Source organism: Osmerus eperlanus, chromosome 26 (assembly GCF_963692335.1).
Source record: "Osmerus eperlanus chromosome 26, fOsmEpe2.1, whole genome shotgun sequence".
Lineage (NCBI taxonomy): Eukaryota > Metazoa > Chordata > Actinopteri > Osmeriformes > Osmeridae > Osmerus > Osmerus eperlanus.
This window is the reverse complement of record NC_085043.1, coordinates 2,432,175-2,457,440: the sequence shown is the minus strand read 5'-3', so window position 1 is coordinate 2,457,440 and position 25,266 is coordinate 2,432,175. Positions and strand designations below refer to the sequence as shown.

Here is a 25,266-nt window from a genome sequence, read left to right as displayed (position 1 = left end):
TACCAGAAGTCCTCAGCCAAGAGAAAATGCCTGTCAATACAGATAACATTGTGACCGAAGGAGATCTGTCAAAAGTTCAAATCCCCAGCATTAAGGCTAATGTGGACCTGTTGATTGGAAGCAACGCACCCAAGATGTTGGAACCTTGATTGGTCATTAAAGGAAATGAAGCATCCAATTATCCTCTCAAAGGTGATCCACATGATCTTGAGCTACTCACTCCCAACCATATTCTTCTAATGAAAGGGAAACCATCATTGCCACCTGGATAGTTTGAATCGCATGATCTGTATGTAAAGCGAAGATGGAAGCAAGTTCAGTACATTTCTGATCTTTTCTGGAAACGTTGGATACGTTTATATCTACCTTTGTTTCAGGAAAGACAAAAATGGAATCAAACAAAGAGAAACCTAAAACCAGGAGATGTTATTGTCATAATGGATCCCTGTGCCCCATGGGGCTCCTGGCCGCTTGGAAGCGTGTTGGAGGCTTTCCAGGACAAAAATTGATTTGTTCGCTCAGTGCGTCTGCAGACAAAGTCTGGAGTACTTACAAAGCCTGTGACTAAACTTTGCCTGCTGCATGAGGGTACAGGGTAGCAGTGCATTCAAAATGTCTGTTCAGGAAAATGAGAAAGGTGACTACTTGTCTTTTGACCATGGCTCTGTACCTTATAAATGTTTGAATTGTCATGCCTGTACGTCATTACAATTAGGGTCCGGTTTGTAAGAGCCATTTTCATAGGTTTTGGGTGTAGGCCACAATTTGTCCACTGGTGTCACTAGTGTGCTTGGGAGTGATTCCTATTTAAGTAGGAACCTTTCAACAGATAACAGGGGGTGCTGTTATGGGAGGAGCACAAATAGTTTTTGACCGTTTCAAATCGCTACACACGTTAAACGCTCAAGTGGATGAAAATGTTTGTTTGTTGGAGCTTAATGGACACATGGACTTGCAAGTTCATTGGAAGAACAGTGTGAACAATAAATGACCATCAAACGCAACGATGACTATGTCTGATTTCTACAGCCAGCTACGGAGCGGTGTAAGTTAGAAGAGTGCGTCAGCTAGTTTACTAGCCATAGACTGTTTTAAGTCCAGATAGCAGCCCCTCAGTGGCTTTAAGTTTGAGGCTTAAGCCTATATAGCTATATAGTTTTAGCCATTATAGCTAGAATTAGCTATATTTACATTATTAACAGTTATATGGTTGAATTATGTTATGTTGCTACTTGTTGGAGTGGCGTTAGTATGCTAAACTACTTTTCATTTGGTGTCCTGATGTGACTGATATTACAACAGAATCTGATGGCAATTCAGTTCAGTGATAAACGCTATTCGTGTAATGTTAATATCGCTTGATTAACAGACTGCCATTTACCCTTTCTGTGATCAAGAACATTTTCTTCATCTCCAGATGATACATTTTGGGATCATTAACCCATCCTGAGGTGAAGTAGCGGTAGGCTTCAGTGCTTTTAAATGGGCTTCCCCGGTGTATGGAGAGGAATTGTGAACGAGGTAAATGTAGATGTCAGCAAACGTCAAAATTGGCAGGTTTTTTGTCGGTGGTAAGGTATGCTACTTTCGTGTGCATCATTCATTCTCACTGAGGAGACCTGGGGAGAGGCTGCGAATCTTTCCTCAAGATGGCGGCTGCAACAAAAAGTCACGTGACTGAAATCCATGAATAATAGGCAATGAATAATATACTGATGGAGAATGTCTATTGTGGTTTTCTTTAGGCCAACATTGGGACTCCAGTTCCAAGCGTGGATAGCGGGTTACGCAAGAGCAGTAGCGCATATGTGCATATCTTCTAAAACTTGCCTGACAGATAATTTAGTATAGCCTACGTTTTTGTTCCTTTTACACCTACGGACTTAATAGAATAAATAGGCTGATCTCGGGCATTGCATTGTGCACTGGATTACACAATTGAAGCCGAAAACATATATTTTTTTTTTTTTAATTTGTAAAATATTTGTTTCATTTTACATTTACATGTAGTCATTTAGCAGACGCTCTTATCCAGAGCGACTTACAGTAAGTACAGGGACATTCCCCCCGAGGCAAGTAGGGTGAAATGCCTTGCCCAAGGACACAACGTCATTTTTTTGCACGGCCGGGAATCCAACTGGCAACCTTCTGATTAATAGCCCAATTCCCTAACCGCTCAGCCATCTGACCCCCATGTGATGTACCTGGATTCCTGTTTCACTAAACAGATAATGAGTATCATGACAGACTTGAAGGCTGTGGCTGGATTTGAACCTATGACCTTGCACTTCACAGGAGACCATCTTATCCCAGTGAGCTATTGTCAGTGCTGTGACTTCCTCACTTGCATATTACAAATGTTGAATAAGCCACTCAATATAATAAACATGTTTAGGACCGCTACATACTCAATTTGTTCTTGTTTACATAAGCTTCCAGTTGAGTTGTGGGCGCGTCATGCGTGATGTGATTCGATTTGCATCACGGTGCAGCCGTATGTAGGCTGTGTTTGTCTGTAAAAGTATGATCTCATCGCCGCTCCTAATCAAGTAGTGAATCGGCAGATTGGCTGAGTCAAGTACCCTTAAATATTATGTTTCCGAAGTAGTTGTGTCAACTTTCAAGAATGCCTTGAAAGTTCGCCATACATTTTTGTCATACGTTCATTTTAGCCTACATCCTACTAAATAGAATGAATAGGCTAATCTCGGGCATTACATGTACACAGGATACATTTTTCTTTTTCTTCTTTTTACCTGGTAAACCGTGAATAGGCTACATTTGTCAGGCTGTTTTCGGAAGATGCAATATGCATTAACAACTTAACACAACTTGAACAATAATCGGGCCAGGAACAGTGCAATGTAGTCAGTGCAAAAAATACTGGGTGATAAAATGTTGGAGTATAATAAGGACTGAGTGCAAATATTGTTTTACTTTTAATTTCTTAACTGCGGCCGGCGCTCCACACTTCTAGTGATGAACACAAAATGACCACACCTCTCTGAAGGCGTGAATTGCGTTTACCAAGTCTACACACAAACCCCCATGTAGTGATGCTAATGCACTTTATAGAATTGACCCCTGCTCTGCACTTCAAGCGTTAAATAGTTCAACAGAGTTGGATGAAAGTGGCCTATTGTCTTTGTAGTCAATGTTGAATTACAAAACTTAAAGACCTGTTTCAGGGTCAAAACAAAAATGGGCAACATTAGGGGTACCATAAAGGTTACATTAACTACCATATTACTACATAACAATCCCTATAGTTAAAACATTGTAGGCACAAAAAAGAAATTGTTATGTAATTAAACTGCAAAGTCTTTTACAAATATAATATACATAACTAGAGAGGGTACAATTTCTGGGGAAATTGTGAGGTGTGCTTGTGTCGGTTGCCGATGGGTCTGTTTTATTACTGAAATTTTACAACTGATATTTCTGTATATTTTAAATACGTTTGCATACTTTTTATTTATGAAGATGGCATAGATTAGAAAGCATACTTTTGTTGCTGCTCATTTACACTTCAAAATACTAAGATTGAAGTGTATAATGAAACAGGGTTCTCTTGTCATTTCCCTTAGTGCAAGACGGAATGGTGATAGGCTATGTTGAAGCCTCACATATTTGAAAAGGTTGCATGAAAATGAAGAAATTGGTCAATCCTGTGTAAAAATGGTCCTAACCTAATCTAACAACGTCGTCACTGGCAGTATCTTAGCTGGAAACAGTACCCTCTGCAAATGGAAAGAATTCCCCCAAAAACATAAATAAGCTTTAAATGCATTTCTGGAAAACCTAATATACCTGCCTAATATAACAAGTTTACTAAAAGTGATCATTATGTGTCAGTATCAACGTCCCTGTCTGAAGACTAGTGGGTCATGTAATGTGACCGGCTATCCGCACTGTGAGTAAGGAAACCCACCTCGTGCTTATCCACTCCAATCTTTCAGAATGGCATTGATTGCTCTACAGGACTTATGATCATCATTATACAGGGTGTTGATATTGTTGAAGAACTAGACGTCTTCCAGAATGATTATCAAAAATATTGTCTAAAACAGAATATCTTTCAAAAGTCACGATGGCTTGGTGGTTTATTCAGCACGGCAGCATTGGTATACATACACGGAAGGTTCAAAAAGCCCTCACATTTCCTTGGACATCTCTTTATATAGACAAATATGAGGATCAGACCCCCGCCCTGCCTCTCAATATTACACAATCTTTAACCCGTTCCTATCCATCCCAAAACTGCGTGCGCATCCCCTGGCTCTTATAGTGTTGATCAACTTTTCTCTCCTCCAAAGCCCCCAGAAAGCCCCCCCTCAATGTCCTTGTTTCATCTCAACTCCAGTTCACCCCAACTATCAAGGCCGATTTATACTACTCCGTTTTCACGGACACGGACACAGGGAACGCCCTCTCCGACGTGGAACGCCCTCTCCGAGCACCTCGGAGAGCTCTACGTGCACCTCCTGATTTTCCTGATTATCTGTCCGTCCGTCATTTTACGGATACTCCTTGGCTGTGATTGGTCTGTATTAAGAACCGCTTGCGTCAGGGCGGGGTTGCCGTGACCAACAAGACAAACAGAATCCTTTGACCGCCATTGCTGTACGTTTTTAAAATTCATATTTCAGCTAAACAGTACATGTAAATCAGCATCTGAATTAAAATGTGACGAGAAATGGGCAGTGTAGTTGCTGAAAATGTGCTTATTTTATTGATGAAACGGCTAATTTGTACATTTGCTCCGAGTTTTCGATAACCTAGCTAGCATCGCAGTGAAGTGCTACCTACTCTTCTGGCGGTGAATTGTTTTCAGCACCCACAGCCTTCGGAGTGCTATAAATTCAACGAATCCGTCCGACTCCGTCCGTCTGTCTGTAACGGAGTCGGAGTAGTATAATTCAGCCTTCAGTCTCCATCCTCTCATGCTGACTCACCCTGGCCCCCCTTTCTCCTCACTGTTCTAGGGTGCCTTGCCTGTTACTTTTGAGACATGCCTTTGACCCTGGGGGTTACTTTTAGCTCTCAAGTCCTTACTTTTAGGTCGTTCACAGCTGTAAGCTATCTGGACCCCCTCCTTTCTCAGACAGGAGCATCCTGTTGATTGAGTCTAGCAATCCATTGTTATGTAATAACAGCCCACTCTTATCAAAACACACTTTTCCCATCCCAAGATTGCCAAACCATTTCCCCATCAGCCTTTTTCCCTGTTCTGGTTTGATCCTGTTCAGAGTATAATTCTAACTGCGCAGGCCTCAGTCCGCCATCTTAGGCCCCAAAATCTGACCACATGTACACTTCTCCGGTTGCCACCTTCCCAATAATCAATTTCCCACCACAATATCACAGCCTGGAACCATTGCTAAGCTACATGTTATCACCCTGGCCTTTGCCTGTGGCATTTCTGCAGCTGTCTTGCCGTTTTAGGTAGCTAGCCATCTCCCAGAAGTTAACAAGTTGCTAAACTAATGTTCTAGGCCAGGGGTTCTCAAACTTTTTGGGGCCAGGGACCCCTTACAGGGCTTAACATTTTCCAAGGACCCCCCATAAACATCCATTCAGCGTACCCTTTGTGCTCTTAAATGGACACAATATGCTTGTTTTATTGATGCAAATGGTCCCCATCTGTAGATTATTATATATTTGTTCACTTTTTAATGATACACATACATTTTACAATTAATTGTACAATGTTATAATTTATGGCAAATAATTTTGCGGACCCCCTGGCTATGGTTTGTGGACCCCACTTTGAGAACCACTGTTCTAGGCTAATCTAGGTAATCACGCGTAGATTTGTGACGTTAGTGACTTTTGTGACTGTGGCTTGCTAGTTAGCCACCATTAACTTTTCCCATCAAAAACAAAAATTATGCCTAAACTGTCAAACAGAATGTTTGCACGGATACAAGCAATGCAATCAGGACCAAGACATTGTCTATGTAGTGCAAAGGCAAGCACACCCAATTATAAAATACTAAGAACGCACAGTATGGGGATGGGTGTAAAGGGCAATTGAAGGTTTGGTTACCAAAGCAAGATCAATGTTGACACCCACTTACCCCTGGGAAACCCAACCTCTCCCATAATAATAATATGTACTACTAAACCGTAAAGTGCTACTAAATCTATGTAACTACAATGTTGCAATATGTATTGTTTTGTGGTTACATTGTAGTTATTGTAATCTAATGTGTTACAAAAGAAACCTTCACTGTCCACATTATTCATTTATTTGTGTGTCTTGTAAGTTCCCAAGCCTAGCTATATATTTTAGGGATTAACACACCATGTTCTTTATATAATAAGGCTATTAACATTTCACTTTATTGATTCAGTAATTATCCACAAACCTGAATCTTTCCCAGTGCACCAATGGCCACTTCGGGGGGCAGAATCACAGGCTTTGCATATGTGCCTCCAATCTGAGTTAAACACAAACATTAAAGTACAACATTAGATATTTTTTTAGGATGTCAACATTTTAAGTCAAAGAAAATTCCTTAATGACCACTAACCACAGTCCCAAAAAATAATAAAGGTCTCATCATTCATTTAAGTTTTTTTTTTACAATTATGTTTTTCATAAGAAAGTTGACTATGCCAGTACTATAACTTTCTCATTTTAGTATCTATGGATCTCAACTTAAAAAACAGTACGACTTAGGTCCCTTCTGCACTTACTGAGCCAATGTTGGAGAGACTGAAAGTGCCCCCCATGAGGTCAGCGGTTCCAAGCTGCCCATTTGCACCGAGTGTCTGTAGTCGATTGAGCTCAACAGCAATGTCAAACACACTTAGCACTTGTACGTTCTTCACGTTTGGAACCAGCAGACCCTGGTTTGTATCCATTGCTAAGCCAATGTTGTGGGCTACCTGAAAAAGGAGTCAAGGGTACAGATACAAGCAAAAAGAGAGGTTAATTAGTGTTACGTCACCACCCATTGGGACACATATACAACTGGGATACGGTGTTTTGGCATCCATGCCTCTGTCTCTTCATTTAACACTAGAAGCGCCGAGCAGGGTTCATTTGACCCCAGTGAAGAAAAATTAAATAGTATCTTCGCACTCAAATTCCAAGACCCTGCCTTCTAGACTTTTCCTAGATGTGTTTTATCAACCAGTGTTTTAAAGTTTTCTAAATCACACCGGGGAAAGCTAATAAGGCTATTTTGCTCAAATTTAAGAGAATTATATGAAGTGCATTAGCTGCACATGGGTGTTTGTGTTGCTGCCATGCTTGAACTGCTGTAGCGGTTTGTTTGAATAAACACCACCATGATTTCGTACACCTTACCCTCGCCTTGGTATCCTTTTTCACTGCATCATCCAGCTGCTAAATGGTCACTAACAGCCACCCTATCGATACAAGGTGATAGTCCATAGCGAACCCTATCTAGCTCGAGTGAGACCAAAATTGTCTACACGGATGGTGACTGTGGTGATGGAGCTTGATAAATTACATTTTCACATTTGTCTGTCCTTTATTGTTGCGCTCTCAGACACCACACAGAAAAAAACATCTAAAATGCGAGTCCTAGCATCCAAGAGGCACAAAAAAGGCTAATTTAGAGAAAACGTATTGAACTTCAAAACACCACCAATTGATTCAGTTTTACCTTGTAGGTGATATTCTGGCAGAATTCATCTACCGAGGCATTGAGAATTGGGAAATGCAACAGGCCAAGGGAGGCTGCCTGCATACACACAAAGACAATAGTGAGGAAAGATTGTTACAAGTTTGAGTCAACAACATTCATATATAATATAGCTTTATGTCATCATCTATAGACGTGCCATGTAAATACTTTACTTATTTCATAAAAGGGGTTAATGATAAAATGGACACCTTGATAAAGAAGGGCATGTAGCTGAGCTTGACCCCTCGGGACTCAGACAAACTCTTCAGCTCTGCTCGCAGCTCTACTAGCCGTGTAAGGTCCACCTCATCACAATATCCAAAGTGTGGTATCTTTAAGGCTGCAGTCATTGTCCTCACCATTGCTTTATGGAACCCTATTTTAAAATAAAAACAACAGAGGAAGTGCATCAAATTATATAAAAAGGCAGTCTGTTGAGCCATCTGAGCAGGGAAGTAGACACTCAAATCATACTCATTTTTTTAAAATCATACACCATACATTGTTGTCTTGTGCACTGTTCATCAGTCCAATATTTGCTGTTACCTATAAACACATCTGATCATTTTGGTTGACAAGTGTTTCCATCTCAATTCTTCTGGGCTGAATCTCTGCCTTTTCGGCAAATGTTTTAATTTTGGCTACAGTAGCTAGTCTAATGTGAACGTTACATTTACATTACATTTATTCATTTAGCAGACGCTTTTATCCAAAGCGACTTCCAAGAGAGAGCTTTACAAAGTGCATAGGTCACTGATCATAACGAGATAGCCACAAAACATTGAGAGTAGCCAAAACATGAAGCACACATTGTGAACAACCAAAATAAGTGCCAAAGGGAAGAACCATAAGAGCATGTAGTTAAACAAGTTACAATTAAACAACCTGAACTGCTATAAGTGCAAGTGTACCTGTGGAAAAAAGCAAGCAACAATAATAAAAACAATATATCACAGCGAATACAAAAATTTAAGTCAGTTACCACTAACCACAAGAGCAACAAGTCTCTAAGCAAGAGTCATTGTGATCCTTGAGGAAACTAACATCGGGTCAAGCGAACCATTCCTAAGTACCGTTGTACTCCCGTTGTACACGTTGTACGCGTTACTTGGTCACTTTGCTTGCTATCACATAGAATAGAGACATACCAGTTGAATTCTGTTGAACGCTGACGTTCTCTCTTTGAAAAGCATCTAATACTTTTTATAATTTTAATAAATTACAAAGTATATCCTTTTTCATTAATAACATCACAATTGTACAGTTATCTTTTACAAACTTTATGCACATTTTGGATGAAAGATTATTTTAATGTGTATTTAGCAATCACATGTCAGTTAATGACAGATGAAAGCTCTACAGATAAGTGGCAGGTACGTTTTTAGGGGGGAGTGGTTGGGGGTGTAGTAAACCAGTTGTTCGCAACCATTTAGTCCCTGTATGAAGGCTGAAAAGTTTTAAATCTTCACAAAACCTTAGGACGGTAGTTGACTTGAGACCAATCTGCCTATTCATTACTTGGTGATTAGGAGGGGGAATGGGATATCGCATTCAATACATCGCCTACATACAAAACATTACAGCTTTTTCAAATGCAAATTTAGTTTGCACACAATGCGCTGTAGCCTGTGCTCCACACTGAGAACTAGAGTCAAACTGGTACAGTAAAGGATGAATTTCAGACTAAATTTGAGAATTTCCAAACAAGTTACACTTGCCTCTCATATGTGACACACTCCAATGAAAAGGGGTTCTTGTCGGCATTCCGCATTGTACGCTAATAGTGTTTAGATTTTTTACATTTTCTTGCATATTACAAAAGTGTAACGTGTTGAAGAAGCCATATAATAAACAACATGTATAGGATCACTAAATACTCATTATGTGTTCTTGTTTACCTAAGCTTCCAGTTGTGGGCGTGTCATGCGTGATGTGATTTGCCTAACAGTGCAGCCGGTTTTTCCCTAGAACGAATAGGCATTGCGCACAGGATGAATCTCTTTGTATGACCTGGTAAACTGTGAATAAATCTTTCAGGCTGTTTTCAGAAGATGCAATTTGCACGAACAAGTTAACACAATGTGAACCATAATTGGGCCATGTACAGTGCAATATAGTCAGTACAATAATACTGGGTGCCAGATGGAGTCAGGGGGAGTCAGGTGGCTGAGCGGTTAGAGAATCGGGCTAGTAATCAGAAGGTCACTGGTTCGATTCCCGGCCGTGCCAAATGACTGTGTCCATGGGCAAGGCACTTCACCCTACTTGCCTCGGGGGAATGTCCCTGTACTTACTGTAAGTCGCTCTGGATAAGAGCGTCTGCTAAATGACTAAATGTAATGTTAAAACACACATCTAGGATAAGTCAAGAAAGCAAGATCCTGGAATTTGATCGTGTGAATATTGTTTCCTTTTTCTTTTCTTCACTGCATATTTCAATGTATGAAACAAAAAGCTTACAATCAGAAGCTTACAATCTGCACTTTCACAATATGTAAATAACAGAAATTAGTTGGCGACAACCGGCCCTTTTCATTGAAGCGTGTCACATATTTACAATCGTTGGACCGTGCCCTGAGAACAATAAATGATTTGCCAGGATAACTGGATCTATCAGACCATTGCATATTTAGGATGTTCCCATGTGTTTAAACTTCTGCCTGGCGATAACGTGATCATTGTCAGCCGACAATAGAATGTTGATAATGTTGGGCTACGCATTTATAGACCAACTGCAGTATAACGCGTCTCCATCATGGTGGACTTTATGGGTCCCATGGCTTTTTTATTCGCCATGATAAATGAGGCAGGTATAACCAATTTTCAGGCATTTATGGGGAATGTACTCAGGATAATTTCTACAAACTATAACACCATACTACAAATATTGCTGCAAGCAGCGATGAGGGGGCCAAGCTGCCCAACAGGTCAAATGACACCAAAAACTTTTAGGAAATCCTCAGAATAGGGTTGACTACATGTACCAAGTTTGGAGTCACTGCATCAAAGAGTTGCTGAGAAATCACCTGACTTACTATGTGGCGGCTTAGGCACTCAATTGAATTAGCCATTACAGAGAAACTAATAATAATCCATCTGATAATCCATGCCAATTTTGGGGAAGATTGGACAAACTTGTGCCAGTGAAAATGTTAGCGTTTTCATTAAATCCAATACATCCTATATCCTGTCCCCAATGCCACGTTTCACAACTTTTATGAATTTTTTGACACATTAAAACTAGTCTTTCACACTGAAGTTCACAATGAGAGAATAGGATGAGTCAGCAAAACTACAAACTAGGGGTGGACGGTACAGGAATATACCAGTATGAATTTGGCCTACAATATGAATTTTGACGATACCGTGCTAACCGCGGTAGAGCTTTCCAGAAATAAGATTTATAATCAGTATTGCACAGATGGAGTGGAGCATCGTTTTCGGGTTTTATTGTTCAGTTTTATACTGCACTAGTATGCTAGGATATTTTATACAAGCTGCATCTGTACCAAAACTCTTGAGAAATGTCTTCACCCCTCACCAAAATATACTTTTGCTTTCGAACAACAATGACATGACAAGCCACATAGTTATGTAGCTAATGATGTTACCCTACATCAACTTTAGCTAATGTCATCTGCATACTGCTTCCGACCTGTTAATAACACTAAGTTGCATGCCAAGATTGCCACTTTAGTGTTAAGGTAGGAAAATAACTGGTCTTGGTCTTGACTTGGTCTCAGTTTAGGTGGTTTTGACTACAGTACTGCATCCTGCTATCGCACAACTACTACATACAGAGCCAGCCCGATGCATAAGCAAACAAACAAGCATTTACTCAGTTCAGGAAAGGTATATTCAACTAATACGTTAGCTAGCTAGCTATTATTCTATCATTTTTATTGAACATTAGCTAACCCAGCATACATCTTGGTGGATTTAAGATGTCAAGGCCATTTAAGGATGTTTATTCAAACGTTAACGCTAACTTTCCTCAAACAAGATATGCTGGCTAGGCAATGTTGTAAGCTTACGTTAGTTAACAACATAGCTTGGGTACACTTTTACTTTATTCTTGAATCATTATTATCTTGTTACAGGTTCCTCTTCATTTTATGTAATAATTGGGTGTGCATGCCTTCGGCGAGCACAATCATTGTTCTCTCTCATATATTTATTATCATTATTATTTATTTTCCCACCCCTAAGGATCCCTCAATATTTGGACTACATAGACAACGTCGGTGTCAAAAGGTTCGTCTTGGTAGCGATTGCGTTGCTTGCTTTTTATTTATGTTCCGTTGCACGGTTTAGTAGCTCACAACGTTTCTGTGGCAAAAAGTGCCTTGAGTGCACCAAGGGACCTCAGTGCTAGCCTAACGTCACAACGTCAGCACACGTTTACCGAGCGTCATGGAACCGACTAGCTAAATAGTTATTTAGCACTAGCGTTGCGCCGGAGCCGACCAGCTAAATAGTTATTTAGCACTAGCGTTGCTACCTGCATATACCTACAGCTGGCAGCTGTGCTCAGTTTTGCTCCTCGATTCAGGCCTAGCCCCGGTATATTGTAGAGCTAGCTAACTACTAGACTTCTGCTGTGTGGGAATTGCAGAAGCTAACCAGTCGAAGGGCGTACAAAAATACAGGGTGTTGATATTCACAGCCTGGAAACATGCATCCGACGCAAGCACACCCCACAATTTCCCAAGAAGATTTCCCCAGAAATTGTACCCTCTCTAGTTTCAGATTGTAATAAAATTTGCTTTTACGGATATTTTAATTAAGGAAACTTCAGAGGAAGGCACTGTAGTAATATAATCTTAAAAATTGGTTGTTCAAAATAAAAAAAAGTATAGTACATATAAAGCTTGAAATTTGTAAAATGTTAACATATTTGTATCATGTAGCACATTACATTTATTTATGTGAAAGAGCAGAAGTACAGATTCGTCTGGCAGAGGAACAAATCACTCTTTCCCAACTTCAGCAAATCAAAGCCAGACTTGAGATCCGCCTCCTAAAAGGAGAGATTCAAAAAAATATTTGACATTTAACCTTTTTCTGATTTTGAACCACGTTCAAAATATTCACATTGTATTTGTGAAGAAAGCATACATGTTTGTTTTTAATTGTTTGTGGGTCAGATGATGGCTCTGACTGTTTGGATTGTTTTATTTTGCCTTATTCTGTCTCTTCAAATCAAAACACTTAATAGTGACCCATGCTGGCTATTGAACCTGTTCTTTACGTAGCTAGTAGCCTACATTGTTATATGTACCGTATTTTTCGGAAAATAAGATGCATTTTCTATAAACTGCACCCAACCAGAATGGGAGCTTTGTGTTTGTAAATCGGATTATAAACCGCACTGGAATATATGCCGCACTTGATACGGAAACAATGATACCAAGCAATGCACGAGTATAGGCAGTACTGCATGCCGTTGTGTAACACTTCGAAAACTAAAGTAAGTAAGTGCTTAATGTATGTTTTCTATTAACTAATATTTACCTTTAGACGCGCAAGTTCTAAATATTTCTGACGGTCCCCAAAGCGTAAGCTATTTTTCCGAAACGGTAGCTAGCTAGCTTTACTTCGCTTACGGGCTAAGTTAGCTAGCATAATACTCGTAGCAATGCTACTACAATGCTAGCAGACATCCCAACCTGCAAAAATAAATTTCGGGGAGGTGGCTTCACCGGCTACGCATATATGCAACGTTACGCTGTGAGATCCGCATTCGAACGATCACATATGTGCGACGCTACTCCTTAACGGGTTAAATAACATTCACGAATAAAGTGTTTCTACTGTTGTTTTGTTATAAAAACGTTCTGTAAGCCGCTTCGAAATATAAACTGCAACACCACAAGAAAATGTTTTAATCAGGTTATAAAAATCGGGTTTATTTCCGAAAAATACTGTAGTCTCATTTACAACACTTGATCCTGGATAGCATAACATGGGATTTCAAAATCCAGATAAATCTGATCGATTAAACTTTTTGAACAACTGGGCCCTGCACTTTGGCACAAACCAAAACCAAAATAAATTAAAGTGTTTAACTTGCTTACAGTATTGTCTGCTGATTTATTTTTTATACTTTTTCAGTACATCACATTCAGTATGCCACATACTGCATCACCATCCATCTCAACCACTGCACTTTGAATATTAAAGTGCAAATTAACACCAGACCACTCAAGTGAGTTCGCTATTTTTTCCAACTTAAAAACCATAGACGGGTAAAAAATATGCCTAGTTGACATTGGTATTATGTAAGCAACACAGCCACAGCTAATACAATTGATAATGGGTGTGTTAAATCTATGTACTTGAGTTGGATGTACTTTAATTTATTTGCATGTTTGTTATATAATTTTACTTAGAATTTCCTAAAATACTGCTTGGTTTGTTATTTAAAGATCAATGAGTAATTTCATTCATTAAAAAAAGACTCCCAGACTCCGCCGAGTGCATTCTTTCACCACTTCTTGGAGCAACTATTTTGTTTTACCAATCCATTTTGCCATGATTAGAGATCCAAAAGTGTCAACAATTACCATACGCATTCTGTTTTGGTTTAGCGCATGGGCAAACAACATGTGAGCAAGCTTTATGCAAGAACTTAAATTACCCCTAAACCTGCCTATCAAAGTCTTCAGAATTTAATTGGCAATACGGTCTGCCAGTGTATTTGTGAACCAATTGAAGCTAAGTGAAAAAGTTTCACAGAGAAAAAGTAGGTGGGGGTGGGCATGGCGCCAGGGCTTAAAGTATTCCGGCACCGTGCCAGATGTCCGGCCGTGAGGATTTAAAAAAAAATAATAATTTGGGAACTTACATGAGGTTTAATATTTTAGATAGATTTAAGATAGATTTTTTTTCACTTTAACCCCTTTGGCACACTGGTACTAGATAGCTGTCGAAGGCTATGGACAGGACATAGAAGCTCCTATTGGGTCAAATGATGTGTCAATCGAAATGGCAGAGTGCAGTGGCCATTTTGAGACCAAGATTTTAGGGATTTTGACATCTGAACTGAAGTTAGAACAGAGTTTATGTGAATGACTGTAGAGCAACAGGCGACCACTTACGCTGCATTCACACTGCAGCGTTTAACGCTCTGCACCGCTTGCCTTCCCACAGTGCACCACGCTCGGGGGCGTGTCAGACAGATTAATGCAGAGCTGTAGTTCTCTTAAGTCGCTGTTGTAGTTCGTATAATGTCATGGCAAAGTGTGCAGACAAAATACAACTTATGCACACATTAAGCAAAAATCCGATACGCTTTCTAGATCTGACATGATCTTATCTACTGCACACAATAGGTTATCTCTTTCCACACTTTTTAGGCCGAGTGAAAGATTAAATGCCACCCGCACTCTATGTAACCGGTCTTGTGCCGGCTGGAATTTGCCGATGTTGTATTTGTATTTACATTTAGTCATTTAGCAGACGCTCTTATCCAGAGCGACTTACAGTAAGTACAGGGACATTCCCCCCGAGGCAAGTAGGGTGAAGTGCCTTGCCCAAGGACACAACGTCATGTGGCATGGCCGGGAATCGAACCAGCGACCTTCTGGTTACTAGCCCGATTCTCTAACCGCTCAGCCACCTGACTGACTTGCTGACCAGAGTGGGACCCCGGATAGCGAGGCTAAACACCTCTTTCCGTGAGGCGATCAGCCCAGCTGAACGCCTCGCTATTTGTCTACGGTAAGCTTTAATAGCCTTTACAGTAAACTGTTATATTTCAGTATTCTCAGACTAAAATATAGTGTAAATGTATGGTATTTCTTTGTAGATACCTTGCCACGGGGGATTCGTTCATGACGATCAGTTTCAGCTATCGTGTGAGCTCAAGCACTGTGGCAGGTATTGTTGGGGCTGTGTCTCAGGCTATTTGGGACTGCCTGGTGGAGGAGTCCCCAGCTGGCTGGCTGGGGGCTCTGGCTGGCTGGGGGCTCTGGCTGGCTGGCTGGGGGCTCTGGCTCGCTGGGGAAGTTGCCACTTGTCTCCCTAAATTCAAGAAATGGAGCTAGGAAGCTCATGACCGCAGTGTACCTCCACGGTCTACCACTCCCTAGACCTGCTCCACTCCTGCACCGCTCTTTCTCCCTATTTTTTTCTTTTTTGTATCCGTCCCTCAAAGTCTTCCATTTCTTTTTGCATACATCGACTAGAAAGAAAGATGTAGATCTTTTATTATATTACCCGAAATCTCTGCAAATCAATCGCTAGATCTAGACTAGCCACTACACATTTATGGCTAGCGAGTGGCTGCCAGCCAGCATTTCAACGTTGGATGTCAATCGTGTGCCGTGAGCTAGCTAGACTATGCAGCTAGCACAGAAGAAAGTTACGTAATGTGACGAAACTGAATTACAAAAGTACAAAATACACACCAGGGACGCCGACAACCTCGGCAACCCTGCGCCAGGCATAATTTTTTTTGTTAACGTCACAGAGACGTTGAACGCAGCGTTAAGAATGATGCAACAAGATTCCATGGGTATTTATGTATATAACACAGTGTTTTGGACAAAATATTTTACTTGATTGGATTGTTTGGACCTTTGAGAATGTAAATGGACCATTTTTGTTGGGATGTTTTGTATAACTTGACAACTCTGAGCCTCGATAGGTGAGTAGTCTCTGTTTTCTTGTTGTCATGTTCGTGGTCGGACAAAGATGTTGATCGTACCTGCCGTTTCGACTCAATCGAGAAATTGTTGAATTCGATAGAATCACAAGAATCATAGCTTTCCAACAGTATATGGCATGTATACCAATCTAAAAGAAAATATTTTGACTGCATTGTCCCTGTAAAGTGAATTTCGAGTTTGTCTATTTTTTTGGTGAGGGTGGAACCATGCCTCCATGGAGGCACAGAGCATAGCCCCTCCCCTAACACTCTAGTAACTAGAGCGCATAAGCTGTTATTAAAACAAATAAACATATTTGTTGATAGCCTAACGTTATTTGGTAAGTCATGCTAGTTACATATCGATATTGTGCTACTGTACTCTAGCTTGCTAACTTGCATAAACATTAACATTCGGTTGCTGCCCGAGAAGGACAAGATTGATTCCCAGGAAGCCGGTCCATGTCCTCTGAATTTGATTCCGTCTCAGTAGGCTCAAACTTATATGGACTCAATGATGGCTGTGTAGAAGTGCACCATCATTGTCTTTGGCAGGTTGAATTTCTTCAGCTGCCGTAGGAAGTACATCCTCTGTTGTGCTTTCTTGGTGAGGGAGCTGATGTTCAGTTCCCACCTGAGGTCCTGGGAGAGGATAGTACCCAGGAAGCGGAAGGACTCCACAGTGTTGACTGGGGATTCACACAGGGTGATGGGGGTGAGTGGGGCTGTATTCTTCCTGAAGTCCACAACCATTAAGACAGTGGATTTTTTGTATTTTTATATTGTAAATTACTGCAACTTATATTTTATATTATATTTTATTGTAGTTTATTTTAATTCTAATTCCACTTAGTATTGCTAGTTATGTACCTTTAGTATAGTTAGTCCACATATTAAAATTTTAGATTCCTATATGTTTAATGTTTGCACCTTCCTGGCAAAGCAAATTCCTTCATGGCGAATAAAACCCATTCTGATTCTGATACGGCTGTGTAAAGCCAATCCTGCTAGGTGCATCCATTTTTTTGTAGAGTCTAACCCTTTTGTTGTAGCGGTATTTGACAGTTGAGAGAGGAGCAGCTTTCCCGCGAGTGGGCGTGGTTTCAGCGACCTCAGTGGAAACGCCCTCAGCGTTTGAGAAAACTGCTCATTTTTCAAGATTTCAACACATTTGAGTTAATCATTCAAATTTGACGGTGTTTAGGAACACATTTTTCTGTGGTGTGAAAAACAAAAAACAGATTTTATTGTCACTTTACAGGGATTTTAACAATCCTGGAACGGTAGATGTGCAAATTATTAGGCCTTGGGTTAGGGTTAGTGTAATTGCAATTAATAAGATATATTTTTCCTTTCGAGGTTTAGGCAATCAATCTATTCATCAATCAAAAACAGCCCACATAAAAATGAAGCTTGTGAAATCATCTAGAATTTAGCTGAAACTGTGATAAAAGTTTCACACTTTTTTATTAAAATACTCAAAGCCCACATCAATATTTGTTCCCACAAGAATTTAAGCCTTTTTCATCAATGACAATGTATTTGTCCTGAAAATGTATGCTACCGATAACATTCTAGCTAGGTCTAACGTTAACTAAAAAACAAGTACAACTTAAGTACAACGGTACTCAAGAAAGATTTGTTGGATCATATGTTGGATCCTCCAGGAACACAATGACACTTATTGAGGGACTTGTTGCACTTGTTGGTAAGTTGTAACTGATTACTACTTGTACTCGCTGTGAATTATATTATTGTTGCTTGCTTTCCTCCAGGTACACTCTAGCACTTTGGAGGATCATGTTGTTTAATTGGGTGTGCTCACGCCTTTGGCGAGCACAACCATTGTTCTCTCACATATATATTTATTTATTATTAATTATTTTCCCACCCCTAAGGATCCGTCAATATTTGGACTACATAGACATCGTTGGTGTCAAAAGTTTCGTCTTGGTAGCGATTGAGTTGCCAGAATCTTTATTTACGTTCCGTTGCACAGTTTAGGCTGAAATTAAGTTTTTGTGGCAAAAAGTTCCTCGTGTCAAAAAAGGGAACTCAGTGCTAGCCTACGTCACAACGTCAGCATACGTTAGCAATGACGCATGGATACAACATGCATATATGTGCTGTTGCACAGCGAGTATCGTATCGTGCCGTGGTGTACTAGCAGCACATGTACATTTAAGCAAATCAAGACTTGCATGTACAGTAAGTAATGTCACATTAAATAATGTATTTAAACTCAAGCTTTTGTGGTGCGTTGCTGTCTTCAATGCCACAGCCTAAACTTTATGTCAAAAGAAACATTCTCATTTCCAGCGCTTTAGCCATTTCCCCCTACATAAATGTCAAGCTTATTTAAGTTTTTGGGGGCATATTTTCAGTTAGAAGATGGTACTGTTGTAATCGCGACTCCATCTGAAATACTGCCGGTGACAACATTGTTACAGTAGCTTGTTTCAAAGGGGGTTCTTAATGAATTATGCAATATGAGTAGGCTAAATGCTTGAAAATATCACTAGAAGGGAAAAACTTAAGGGAACGGACCCACCTGCAACCGACGCAAGCAAGCACACCCTACAATTTTGACCTATGCACTTTTTCTAAAGCTCTTTCTTGTTAGTCGCTTTGGATAAAAGTGTCTGCTAAATGAACAAATGTAAAATAAATAAACTGTAGTTGACTCATTTTAGCCATTACCCTTTAGGGGCTCTGTGACATCTTTCCCAGTGAAGACAGGTTTGGGCATGACATGGCTAGGAGCACTCAGTGGTGCCACCTTCTCCTTAGGTTTGGTGGCAGAGGGTATGGCTGCAGAGGTCTGGATTTCAAGGAATGGAGTGGGAGGTAAGATGGCCCCTGTCTGCTTAGCCAGGAAGTTGAGGATGTCCTCTTTAAGAATGCGTCCATCTTTTCCAGTTCCAACCACTTCACTTAACTTGATCTTAAAATATTAAAGGAAAACAGAAAAATATGTTAATTGCAGTCAATTTACCGACAATTGTTGTGTAAAACACATCAGAAGATCCATATTTTTTGCATATAATCATTATGTTGTGAAATGGCAATTATTCTTTTGGTGCCCCATGGCGCTAAATAACTCCCTAACTACTGTACCAAAACTTATAGCATTTTGCACGCACTATACACACAACACATTACTATCCCACAACGACCAGGATTAAATCACAGTTGGCACTACAATACACATTCTTTTGTTTTTGGGTTTACACTTTCAAAAACCCTGTATACCTAAAAATACGAAACTTTTGTTAAGTTTACACATTTATTTTTCCACATGAGCATTTTATGTCATTTCAACTTTTACTTGATCATTCAAAATGTGTTAAGAAAAAATTCCATGTTGCTTAGTAGAATATACAGTACAGAAAAAAGTAGGTTGGGACACCAATTTGCACAAATTACCATTATTATTTATGTTTTCAGCATTGGAAACTTCTGTATCTTTCTGTAAACAAACTAAACAAAAAAACACATCTGGGTTTTGTTTGTTTGCCCAAAAAGTTGCATGCAGTAGGCAGAAACAGGATTTCAATGCTCTGGAGTGTTTTGAGATATGTTTTTTCTATTGTTCAGGGACTGGCATAATTAATCGTCTATTTCTCACAATGGTTAGAGAAGCAGATTTATAAACTTAAAATTACTGTTCAAAATTACACTTTAAAAAAAGTGTTTTTAGAGGCAGACATTGCAGGGACAATTTTACCCTTGTGTTATCTTCGGGTCATTCTGACCCATCAGTTATTGTGACCCACCGTCGTATTGCGACAAATTTACCTCATACAAAAACAAAGTGAAGCATTTTCTTTTAACCGTTGGGCTGTCTCAGACCCCCACATTGCAAAGATTAAAAGAAAATTATTTTTTATTTGTATTGGGTAAAATTGAGTAAACACAACGATGGTTCGTTATGAACCTTTGGGTCATGTGACCCGAAGGCAGCACAAGGGTTAAAAAGTGTATTTAAACCATACAGCATAGAGTACGGGACAAAAGCCAGGGCTCATCTCCTGTGTTACTATCTCATATGCACTTGTTCGACAGTTCCAGTCCATCCACCCACCCACCCTTCCATCCATCCATCGTCTTCTGCTTATCTGGGGCCGGGTTGTGGTTGCAAGCAGGGTATTCCAGATGTCTCTCCCCTGCAAAGCTTTCTAGCTCCTCCTGGGGGATCCCAAGGCGTTCCCAGGCCAGATGAGATATATAATCCCTCCAGTGAGTTCTGGGTCTACCCCGGTGTCTCCTTCCAGTTGGACGTGCCAGGAAAACCTCCAAACGAAGGCACCCAGGAGGTATTTCAGACGCCCAAACTACTTTAACTGACTCCTTTAGACACGAAGGACTAGCAACTGTACTCCATGCTCCCTCCGAATGTCCAAGCTCCTTACCCTATCTCTAAGGCTGAGCCCAGCCACACTGCGGAGAAAACTCAGCCACTTGCATCTGCGATCTCATTCTTTTGGTCGAGGGGTGGAAAGTAGATAAACTGGTAAATGGAAAGCTTCACCTTCTGGCTCAGCTCCCTCTTCACCACAAATGGTCTAGTACAACGCCTCCATCACTTCTGACGCTGCACGATCCACCTGTCAATCTCACCCTCCTTCCTCCCAACAAGATCCTGAGATACTTAAACTCCTTTGACTGGGGAAGCAGTTCACTCCCAACTCGGAGGGAGCAATCCACTATTTTCCAGCAGAGAACCATGGCCTCAGACTTGGTGGTACTGACCCTCGCAGCCGTTTCACACTCGGCTGTAAACCTCCCCAGTCCGTGCTGAAGATCCAGGTCCAATGAAGCCAACAGAATAGAGAAGCAAAAACGCAATTCTGAGGTTGCCAAACCGGACACCCTCCTCACCTTGGCTGCGCCTTAAGATCCTGTCCGTAGAGGATGTGGACATGGAATCCGAGTGGGCCATATTCAAGGTCTCCATTGGCAGGAGCTGTGGTCAGAAGTTGATCAGGGCCTGTTGTGGCAGCAACCTAAAACCCGCTGGTGGACAGAAGAAAGCCGTCAAGCTGAAGGAGGCCATTTGGGCATGGTTGGCCCAGGCGTATCCTGAAGTGGCAGACAGGTACCAGTTCCAGTGTTTAATGTAAAACCTCTGTGTCATATCTATTTAGGCTATAGACAATTGAAGAGAACCACTGCTCTGTAAAATCACAATGAACAAGCTTCAATTTCTTGAAACACAAATATACTATCTGTCAAACTCAATTAAAACTCAGCCAAAGGCACCGAGTTTCATAACGATACGCCAATGAGTATGACAAGTCAAATAGGCCGACGCTCAAATAGCCGTCAAGAGTAAATTCGACACTGACTCGGTATGCCGCACTGAATCGAAAGATAAATCTTGTCATATTTGGTCAAAGCTGTTCAGAAGTTATAAGCAAAGACTTTTGTCATATTTCCTGACCAGCAGGTGTCGCTGTGCCAAAAATGTGTAAGTACCCTCAAGTCATGCTTGTGATGATCAGTGTTGGGGGTAATATAACGCGTTACATAATATTTTTATTTAAGTGAGTAACGAAGTAATTTAACACGTTCGTTTTTGACATTGATTATTACAGTTACTTATTTAAGTAACTTGCGTTAATTGTCCAAGTTACTGCATGAATTCAACAAAAAACTAAAATAGCCTTAGAAATACAGATTGTTTTAGTTTGACCATTTGGGGTAAATGCCTCATGGAGTTTTATGACAGCCTGACTTGGAGACGTGAAGTCTGGGTGGCTTAAGAGTTCTTGTCACCTGGGGGGAAGAAGCTTTGAGACAATTGGTCTGGAGATAATGTTGATTCAACTCTGATTGTACTGAATGATTGTATTGTTTTAGGGAGTGAAGGCCGATTTATACTACTCCGTTTACACAGACACAGGGAACGCCTTCTCCGACGTGGAACGCCCTCTCCGAGCCCCTCGGAGAGCTCTACGTGCACCTCCTGATTTTCCTGACTATCCGTCCGTCAGTCATTTTACGGATACCCCTTGGCTGTGATTGGTCCGTATTAAGAACTGCTTGCGTCAGGGCGGGGTTGCCGTGACCAACAAGACGAACAGAATCCTTTTACCGCCATTGCTGTAAATTTTTACAATTCATATTTCAGCTAAACAGTATATGTAAATCAGCATCTGAATTAAAAAGTGATGAGAAATGGGCAGTGTAGTTGCTGAAAATGTGCTTATTTTATTGATGAAACAGCTAATTTGTAAATTTGCTCCGACTTTTCGATAACCTACCTAGCATTGCAGTGCAGCGCCACCTACTTTTCTGGCGGTGAATTGTTTTCAGCACCCACAGCCTTCGGAGTACTATAAATTCAACCAATCCGTCCTACTCCGTCCGTCTGTCCGTAACGGAGTCGGAGAAGTATAATTCGGCCTTAAGCCAATGACATGGGACAACTGCATGTCTGTATCATGATTGTGGATGGACCAATGACTTTTGAGAACTGTGTGCTATAAAATGGTCTGTTGAAGGATGTTCTTGGGAGTCCAGGACCATCAGCTGGGTAGTGCTGGTGTCTGCTCGACTCCGGTTCCATTCTAGAATACTAGATGGAGCTGTATGGAATTGTCTTTGTCTTATGTTGGTGTCGATTACGTTATGTTGGTAACGTTATTATGTATACGTCATACTTCAAATAAACATTAACTCTGTACTTCATCCAACTTCAGCTTAACGATTGATTCCCTCAAAAACTTCCGCGACAGTGCCCAAACCTTTGGATAAAACAGTATGCTGCAATGCAGGTAACAGTACTATCCATCTCATTGAGGTGGCTGTCTAGTCGAGTTTGCAAGTGACTTATGGAGCATGTTTCAGAAAGCGGGTTTAGAGAAAATTTAGTCTTTTACTAGTTAGTTACAACGGCAACATACTCTGTGAAGCTAACCGGCCCGCTCGCAGGTTTTACTCAACTAACCTTGAGTTTGTTCTACTCTTGTGCTGCCTTCAGGTCACAACGACCCGAAGGTTCACAACGACCCATCATTGTGCTGCGACAACTTTACCTCATACAAAAATAAAGTGAAGCATTTTCTTTTAACCTTTGCGCTGTGGGGGGTGTGAGACAGCCCGAGAGTTCAAAGAAAATGCTTCACTTTATTTTTGTATGAGTTAAAGTTGTCGCAACACGTGGAGGTGTCACAATGACTGAAGAGTCACAATGACCCGAAGATAACACAAGGGTTAAATGATACCTGCCATCTGAATGTGTCAGACATGGCATTTCCTTACTCAAAGAGATACTTGATTTTGAAGCACAAATACACCACAAAAGTAGAGAGATCAGACTAAGATGGGATGTTTTATCATTCCCTGATGAATATATTGTCGAGCCTGACCGCTTTTCTGCAGTACCTGAACAATATTCTCAGCACGTTCATTTTTGACCCATCACTTCTCCAGTCTAATGAAGACAATGCTGCAACACTTTCAAAAATGAAAGGCCATCTCTTCAGCCTTCGATGGTCGTAGTCCTGGTGGACCTTCACCTGTTCTTCGGGACTCTTTTTCCTATTAGCTATAGGCCTAAGGGATGTCAAATTTGAAAACATTGACTTTCAAATGGACAAAATGTAATACTGGCAGTTAGGGGTGGACTGTATGAATGTTATACAAATATACTGGTATGAATTTGGCCTACAATATGGATTTTGACTATACCTTGCTAAGTGCGGCAGAGCCTTTCAGAAATAAGATTTTTCACAGCCCCATTCACACCAGACAGCATAAATTACCGTACAGAACTTTAATGCAAATATCACTAGCAATCTACACAAACAGTGCAAGCAATCTTCCGCATCCTCATAAACAGTATTGCACAGGTGGAGTAGAACATTGTGAAAATTGTGAAATGTTTCTTGTAGGGCAACAGAATCGAGTATTCAGCCCCGCAATAATTTGTTATAACTAGCTCACTACAAATATCAAACAAAAAGTTCTCTTGTGATGCCATAAACGTACTGTTGAAAGATGCATATTAGCAATTCTTCCAAAGCAATGCAAAAGTTGGAAAAATTCAACACATACCGCATCCAAATACGGCAGTGTGAGATAGATTAGCCACAGCATTGCGGATTGCCTTCTATTGAAACAAATGGACTCGAAAATGTATCATCAAATTATATTGTGAAATCTTTTAGGCCATACAGCCCAGAAGGGCTGCAACTAACAATTATTTTAATAATTGATTAATCTGTCGATTATTTTTTTGATTAATCGATGAATCGGATAAAAAAAAAAAGCATTAATTTCCAATCCTTTATTCAAAATCAGAACTGACAGTGCAAATTCACAGTGCAACACATTTTCAGAAAGTGCACAAACAGACACAATTTTGAAAAAGTTAAGATTAGCGTGGATTTAATGCTATTTTCAGAGATGAGTAATTTATTTGAATTTTGTTAAAAACTTTATTGACAGGTTGTGAAAGTAGGCTAGACTTTATTAGAATAAGATGGTGTATATTTGAGATTTTTCAGTACAATTCTGAAAAAGTTATTAAGATTAGCGTGGATTTAATGCTATTTTCAGAGATGAGCAATTATCATTTTGTTTGAAACTTAATTGAAAAAGTAAAGGGTGTGGAAGTAGGCCAGTTTATTAGAATAATCTGGTTTATATTTGAGATTTTTTGACACCATTTTGAAAATGTTAAAGATTTGCAAGGAATAAGATATTTTCAGAGATTAGATTAGTTTTATTTGAAAACTTAATTGAAAAAGTTAAGGTTGTGGAAGACATTATTAGAATACTCTGGTGTCCGTTTGAGGTTTTATATTCATAAAAATATTGTAAAAATCATTTTTCAAAATTGTATGGGTAGGTTTCACCCGGTCCCTAACACGACGGTGCAAAGTATCGTCTTCCGAATGCGAGATGAATGTCGAATATGAAACTAACTTCACCTTGGTCAATTAACAC

At 40.2% G+C, this 25,266-nt stretch overlaps 1 protein-coding gene across 1 annotated transcript in view; it reads right to left on the bottom strand.

Annotated features, from left to right (window-relative positions):
* Nucleotides 1-25,266, bottom strand: part of dbt (dihydrolipoamide branched chain transacylase E2) — a 59,302-nt gene that overhangs the window by 14,790 nt on the left and 19,246 nt on the right. The window contains exons 6-10 of the mRNA XM_062452676.1: nucleotides 19,012-19,255; nucleotides 7,871-8,037; nucleotides 7,641-7,718; nucleotides 6,703-6,894; nucleotides 6,372-6,443 (exon numbers count right to left, since the gene is read on the bottom strand). Of these exons, the coding sequence (XP_062308660.1) occupies nucleotides 6,372-6,443; nucleotides 6,703-6,894; nucleotides 7,641-7,718; nucleotides 7,871-8,037; nucleotides 19,012-19,255 (753 nt within the window). The remainder of the gene's footprint in view (nucleotides 1-6,371; nucleotides 6,444-6,702; nucleotides 6,895-7,640; nucleotides 7,719-7,870; nucleotides 8,038-19,011; nucleotides 19,256-25,266) is intronic.